The sequence below is a fragment of the Crocodylus porosus genome, unplaced genomic scaffold, assembly GCF_001723895.1.
Source record: "Crocodylus porosus isolate Cpor-Errol unplaced genomic scaffold, CroPor_comp1, whole genome shotgun sequence".
Classification (NCBI taxonomy): Eukaryota; Metazoa; Chordata; order Crocodylia; family Crocodylidae; genus Crocodylus; species Crocodylus porosus.
The window spans coordinates 25,452,542-25,460,025 of record NW_017728947.1 but is presented as its reverse complement, the minus strand read 5'-3'; the positions used below and the strand labels follow the sequence as shown (position 1 = coordinate 25,460,025).

The following is a 7,484-nucleotide window of genomic DNA, read 5'->3' as shown; positions in this document are numbered from 1 at the left end:
ACTTACAAGCTGGAGGCAGTTCTCCACACTGCCGAGCTGTGCTCCTTGCTACCTGCATGCGCACACAGGAATTTATCAGCCAAATTATCAGCCCCATTGGGACGATTTCTGAAATAACCAATTTTCTTGATATCGGTACTGATCTGTTGATGCTAATTAGTGCACACTGATGCAGTCTTGAGCAGCAAGTTGGAGTAGGTTACATAAATACCGTAGAGCGGGGCCAAGGCATCAAGGTACTTGAACTTTAAGAACAAACACAAGTGGTCCTAATATAATTTTAAAAATCCTTTCGAAACCTTTTACAGAAAAAAAAACTAGTTAAGAAATGGATATTTCAAAGAACGCAGGATGGAATAGTATAAAGGTTCTATTAGCACTCTAGTATCTTGCATAATTCAACCACAGCTTGCCCATACATAAGTAAGCATCCTAACCTTGTACCAATAAAGTATTTTCATTACTATGTACAAATATTCGCTCATGTATGAAAGTATGCTTGATAAATGCAGATAAACTTTTATAAGCTACCAATCTGTGAGCTTTCTATGCATTTTCTTGCTTATAGAAGCTTCTGTTATTTAAAGGTGAAAATACAAGAATACAAGTTCTTTTTTGCTTCCACCCAACAATTTGTGCTGAATGTAAGTGGTTCCTTACCTTCACTTCTCTGAGTTGGTACACTGTCTTATTAAAGATACTTCCGGAGCACCCAGAAATCAATGGTACAGTAGAAGTGCACCAATACATCAGACCATATCATAATCAGCACCAATAAAAGAAAAACTGACAGCATCAGAAATCGGCTTTTTTTGGTTGATGTGGCCAACAACGTCACCGATAAATGCCACGAGTGTGAGCATGAGTGCAGCCGCAGCATGCACAGGGCCAGGAGTGCAGCTTGGCAGCTTGGAGAGCAGTGTCAGGCTGGTAAGTCTATTGTGGAGGAGGGGAAGACAGTGGCATAGAGGGGCAGACCAAGGCTTCCACAGTGACAGAGAGAGTGGGGCTGGCACTGCCCAGGCAGGGCAGGGCAGGGCAGGGCGGGGACAGAGCCATGAGCAGCTCATCCAGGGGATGCGGGTGGCTCCTGTCACTGCATTCACCCCAGGAGAGCATGGGGAGCACATGCCCCCCAGATCTGCGCACAGGGCAAGGGTGGGCTGCTGCTGCAGGCTGGGGCCAAAGATAGCACTGGGCTCTTCCCAGCAGGGTTTGGACCAGGTCTGTACTCGGGGCAGACAGCAGTGGTGCTTGGAGAGGGGCTATGGGGTGGGCTGCAGCTACTCCAAAATTCACGGTAGACGACCCTCTCAGCAACACTGCCGTCCATCCTGAGCGCAGCTTGGCCCAAACCCCACGCTAAGAAGAGCCTGTCACCACCTCCGGCCCCTACAGCAGCCTACCCTCACCCAGAACACAGATCCGGGGGGCACACATCCCTCCATGCCTTCGCAGGGTGCGCACAGCAGTGGGAGCCACCCCCCCGCCCCCCCCACCGGACAAAGCATGGCTGTGTCCTGCACCCTGCCCATGCAATGCCTGCCCCAGCCCCAAAAACCAGCCCCACTCCCTCCCTCACCACAGAGGCTTCAATTTGTCCCCCCACACTCCTTCCCTCCCCCCTCGCCCCTTCCACCACAACAGAGTTACCAGCTGGATGTTACTCTCCATGCTGCCGGGCCATATCAGCAATTGGATCGGTATCAACCAATACGGCTCATTAAAAATCAGCCATTGGCATCAGCCCAAAAAATCTCTATCAGTGTACCCCTGACCTTTGTCTCTGGTAGTCCCTCCCCTTGCCCCCAGAAATACTCTTGTTTGGCAAAAGGGTTCTTGCCATCTTGGAACTGGAAAAATACCAAATCATATATTATAAACAATGTTTGATTTTTGGTATATTTTATTATAAAAATATTTTTTTCCTTTTTTAACATGTGTTTACATAGTGTATATAGAGCCAATTGCAAAATAGCTCAAAATAAAGTCTTAGGCTTGTATATGTATGTGGGGTGTAGTTGTGGGGGCTGGATGTATGGTGGGGTGTGAGGAGATGTGGGATTTGTGGAGGGACGTGGGTAGGGTGTGGGTGGGTATGGTGAGGTATGCGTGGGACATAGACACACACATGCGCGCGTGCCCCGGGGGGACAGCTCTCCCACACACTGAGGAGGGCAAACGGGCCCGCTGAACCCTAGGGCTGTGGCGGCTGCCGCTGGCAGTGGCTTATAACATCTACAACCCTGGTTACTGGAGCGTCCGCTCCACCTTCCCCTGCCTGCTGCTGCTGCTATGGAAGCCAATGGGCCCCATGGCAACAGCTGCAGCTGCAGGGCCCAGGCTGGGGAGGTGCAGTATATGTGAGCTCCTGGGGCCACCACCTCGAAGCCCCAGCATTAACACAGCTTTTCCATGTAGGGGAGATGGTTGCCAAAGAGCTGGTCTAGGGTAAACCATATGCACATGAGCAAGCCAGCAGGCATGCTCTCCTGAGCCAGTTAGCACCCTCCCACCCAAGAGCCTGGAGCCTGCATGCCCTTTGGCTCCTTCCTGCCACTGCCAACAGTGTGCAGCCCCAACTCCAACCCCAGCGCACTCTGGACTCACCCCAGCCAGAGAGGACCAGCTGGAACCCATGCACACAACTCCAACCTGGCCCACCCCACACTTGCTCTGGATCACCCAACCACGCTGAGCAGAAGCTGAGCAGAAGCTGCTGCTGGCACGGGGCAAAAGCACCCATCTCCTTCACTGGTGCTGGGCCATTCTTGTTGCATCCGGCCACAGCCCATGCTTAGGCTGCTCTGCTGCCGTCACTGCTGCCTCTGGGCCACCCTGCAGGGCAGCAGTGACAGTGCAGAGGAGCAGTAGGGCAGCCCAGGCATGGACTCCAGGCAGCTGCAGCAAGAATAGCCCAGCAGTGGTGAGGGGCTGCTTTTCACCTGTGCTGAGCAGCAGCTTCTGTCTAGTCACTGCAGCTGCTCAGCTTGGGTGGGCAGTACGGAGCAGACATGGGGCTAGCCGGGGTCAGGGCTGAGCGTGCGGGTTCCCCGCCGGTACCACAGGGCTGGGGCCAGGAGCTGCCGCCACTTGGGCTGCCTAGAAAGAAAGTACAACTGTGAAGCTGCCCCAGCCCTGCTGCAAGCTCAGGGGGTAGAAGGACATGCCATAGGTGGACAGCCCTTGTGGCCTGTGGAGAGTATTTGTACAGCCCTTGGTCATGCCTGGCCCATCTGGCCCTTATTTTGCCCACCTGATTTCAGAGGATCCTCCAGCACCCAGATTGTTGACATGGAAAAGTAAAAGAAACTTATAATTTTCCAAGTCTGAAATCTAATAATTGGGGAGTCATCCTGAATTCAGGTTTGTCCTGCATTCAGGTACACACAGTATTCACTAAACTGGGAACTTCAGTGAGGACAGAACTGGGAAGCTGACAAACATGAGGCCTATAGTTAGAAAACAACACAGGATTTAACTTGAAAAATTCAAGATAATTCACTTGTTAGAAAATAATTTAAAATATAATCTACAATCATCTAAAATATCTATTCAACGGATGGCATCAAATTGAAATGTAACGATTAGAAGCTATGATAATGCATACAAATTCATAATGTGACATAGCAGTCAAAGAGGCCAATGTACTTTTGTGCAGATTCGTAACTTTGCAGAAGGCATCTAGGATACTTCTTCAGCATGTGGCTCTAGTTAGATTACAGTTCCATTATTTCCTTGAATGTCAGAAAAAATAATGACAAAATGAGCGAATCGTAGAAATAAGGCCACAAAAATTATTCCTGACCCTAACTCTACACATTAATTTCAGTGGAAACAAAGTAAGTTCATATTAAGTACTATAGAAAAAGCAATCTAAAAATCACTCATTAATTTGTATTAATTTCTCTGAAGTTTTAGCTGCAGAAAATAGCATAAATATGCAACAGGGGGATAAGTTTAACTTTCAATTGAAAACCCGATCTTAAAAATACTCCTAGGCTGAAGGAGACAAAGTTTAATTCCCTCTACTGCAGGAGGGAATTCAAACATGCATCTTTCTCCTCCCTTAGCTATTAGAATACAGCATATTCTGGAGCTTGGTGCTCCCAGCCTCTCTTGCTAGTGCTTCTCCAATTTGTATAAAATACTTATGCAATGAATCAAAAAATGAGTAAGAATGACTACAGCTGGTCATCAGAGCATTCATTTGGGTGCAGAAAACCCTATTGCTATGAAGATCTAAATAGATTATACAAAGCAAAATTGTCTAAATCTGACAGAAAGCCATAGGTCCATTTTCTGAAACGCTAGTCTATACAAAACTATGCTTGCTTTCAGATCACATATTTCTGAAGGGAACATGTTCTTGAGAGGGAATTTTTATTAAATGAACCCTCTAACTCAACTTGGATACGTGTGAAAAAATGTGATTTGAATAGTTATACAGTATGACATTTTCTATCTATTAAATAAATACACCCTAAGAAATCTACCACTAGGCTTACTGAAAGCATGCCTGGCCCAGAATCATTATAGAGTAGGAAGTGCTGGCAGCTCCACCTAAGATCGTATTGGTAATTTTTGCCAAGCTCTTATCACTCGGGTAGAAATTCCCCTCTCATTGCTCTCCCAGTAGCAGTACAGCAGCAGCTTGACGGATGCTGCCACTCATTTCCCTGTGGGACATTTCTGGGATGCTTTGCCACTCCGTCCATGCACAAACGGCATACCACCTGCGGAGGAGGGTACAGGAACCATAGGGGGAGGGGCTCTTCTGATACAGCTTGCCCGACTTCCCTCAGTGATCTCCATGTCTGGATGATCAACTGTCGAAGCACTGTGTTCACAACCATGCTTTTGGACTCAGCTCCTCTGGTCCTGAAGAAGTTTCCTAGATTTGTGTTAGTTCATGCACATACTGAAATGCTTATCACTAGCTTGCCAAATAATACAGCACTTTTATTGTAATTATCAAACTTGAACATTTCACTGGGGTGCACCAATATATCGACTGGCTATCAGATCGGCCTCGTTAAAAAGAAGAAATGATGTTATCAGCTATTGGATACTTTGGGTCATTGTAGCCAATAAATATGGCCACGTGCCTGGAGCACTCTGGCAAGCACTGCAGTCTCCATACCCCACTACGGGTCTGAACGCATGGCAGACTACAAGTCCTGACGAGCAACAAGAGGAGAAAAGGGCACTGGGGCGCAGTCACAGGGCACCATGTTCAGAAACAAAAGGACTGTTATGGGCTCCTGCTGCTACCATGGCAACACTGCATGAGCACCATGGAGATGCTGGCCTGTGCGTGAGCAGGGAAGGTGCCATGCAAGGGATGTCCTGCTCCGCTGGCCACTGGGTGCCTTTGCAAAAGCAGCTCCTCCACAGTGGCCACAACTTGGCCATGTGGGGCCTGCTGGCACGGAGAAAGTGGCTCGCTCTGGGCTCCAAATGCACCCAGCACTACTGTCCACACAAAGGTCCACCCCGCCTGCCCAGGGCTGTGCAGGGAGCGGGGCTGTGCATGACAGGCTACACAAGTGGAAATAAGACTATCGCTGCCTTCCTCCTTGAGGACCAGAGCAGGCTGGAGGAACATGTGGGCGTCACAGATGGAAAACAAACTGACAAAAGGTTCCTCGATAAGGTCGGTATTTTAAGATGCCTAGCGCTCTAACTCGATATTGGTTATTGGATCGGAATCAGCCCACCCAGCTGGTTAATCATCAGCCAGCCCTATCACGACCCACCGTTTGGGAACCGCTGAGCGACCTGACCTGAGAGCAAGACGTCAGGAGGGTCGGGGGGGGGCCACGGCTCATCCCCACCCCCGATGCGGAGGAAGAGGAAAGCCGGGGGGAGGGGGTGGCGGTTACCTGTGGCCCCGGGAGAAAGAGCCCGTGGAGAAGCTGAGCGACGCCTCGTCCCCAGAGCTGGCAGACCGCGGGGGGGTGTCAACGTGGCTGGCGCTGGAGGGGGCCGCGCGCCCGCGGCTCCTGGCGGCCTCGGCGCGCTCCATGGCGGCCGCCGGCACCTGACGGGGCGGGAGCGTTAGTGGCGTTGGGCAACCACCTATCACGTCACTGCGCACAGCCCCACTGCGTCACCACGCCTACCAATTGCCCCCACAACCGCAAGGCCGCGCGAGGGCCCCGCCGCTTTGAAACAGGGCCGCGCTCCCATCGGCCCCCGCGGCGCCGCCAATCGCCGCCCGCCGCGGGCGCCATGGCAACCCAGGCACCGCGTGCCTGCCGTGAATGTCTCCTTCCGCAAGCCTGACAAGTAGTCCCTTTCCGGACGCAGGGACAAGCTGTCCCGGCCCGGCAGGAGCAGGGGCTGCTGGGAAATGGAGTCTGGCTGTAGCCGGAGCCGCCGTTTCGTCCAGCCCTGGTTTAATGGGAAAGGTAAGTAGGATGGATCAAAAGCGTGTAAATAGCCGCACTTGCCCTACAAAGCGGTCTTGCTCTGTTATTCAACATTGTTTAGGGGCCCGCCGGTGAAAAAGGCTGGAAACCACTATTCTAGTCCAAGCCCTAGCCTGAGTTAGGATTATATCCCTGTCCCAACCATCATCTAAACTCTACAGAAGGACATCTCATGAATAACTACATAAATAAATGAAAATCCCTGTCAGGCCCTGCCTCTTGCTTTCCCGTGAGCTTTTAGTTAGACCTTGGAAGTTCAAACTGTTTGTTACTGGTGCATCTTTGGTTTAACTTTTTTTTAAAAGTGATGTTACCATGACAACGTCCAAAAAATACTTTAAAAAACCCCCTAACCCTGTGTGATGCACACAACTGCTGAGAACTGCTCAAATCAAGTTTTCTGTATTTACCAGGAGCCAAGACAACTCTGGGTTTAAGATGATGTCCCACTAATTAGATTCCAGACATGGACAAATTATAGTTTTTACAGTTGTCCATGTCTAGACTCTAATTTTGGAGGGTCATTTTAAATGTATCCCCACCTCCATTGCTAGAGTGGGGAAAGTAGAAGCCGGGGGGCGGGGGGAGCAGGTAGCAATAGGGGACAGGCAGCCTCCTGATCCCTATCCTTTATCTCCCCCACACACTTGTCCCTCTGCTGCCTGGCCCTGATGCCTGTGCCCTGGCACTTGCCCTTGCTCCCAGCTGCCTCTCCCTCCCCACCTGTCCCCCCTACTTCCTCTGCTCCCCATCCTCCACAGCTTCTGCTCCCAGCAGCCTGTACCCTGCAGCTCTGCCCCATTCCTGCCAGGGCCAGAGCACAGGATAGCTGTCTTAGCCCAGCCATGTAGCAGTTGTGGCAGTGGCAGCAGCTCTGGCTGCCATCTGAGGACAGATGTAGCGGCAGGGGTGGGGGGTGAAAACAGATGGACAGGGGAGACTCTGGGGGCACTTCTTCTGTTGCTGCCAAGTCTGTGTGCAGAGCTGCGGGGAGGGGGAGGTTGGCAAGCAGCTGCCATGGCTCCAAGCCCAGGTCAGGGCCAGTTAGCT

The 7,484-nt window shown here is 50.8% G+C and overlaps 1 protein-coding gene and 1 long non-coding RNA gene across 2 annotated transcripts in view; one reads left to right on the top strand and one right to left on the bottom strand.

The window, feature by feature from the left end:
• Window positions 1-6,130, bottom strand: part of CCDC34 (coiled-coil domain containing 34) — a 36,520-nt gene extending 30,390 nt beyond the window's left edge. Inside the window, exon 1 of the mRNA XM_019551336.1 lies at window positions 5,886-6,130. Within this exon, the coding sequence (XP_019406881.1) occupies window positions 5,886-6,028 (143 nt within the window). The 5' untranslated portion in view covers window positions 6,029-6,130. The remainder of the gene's footprint in view (window positions 1-5,885) is intronic.
• Window positions 6,131-6,225: 95 nt separating this feature from the next.
• LOC109321047 overlaps window positions 6,226-7,484 on the top strand; it is a 10,055-nt gene continuing 8,796 nt past the window's right edge. Inside the window, exon 1 of the long non-coding RNA XR_002103945.1 lies at window positions 6,226-6,413. This is a non-coding gene — a long non-coding RNA (uncharacterized LOC109321047). The remainder of the gene's footprint in view (window positions 6,414-7,484) is intronic.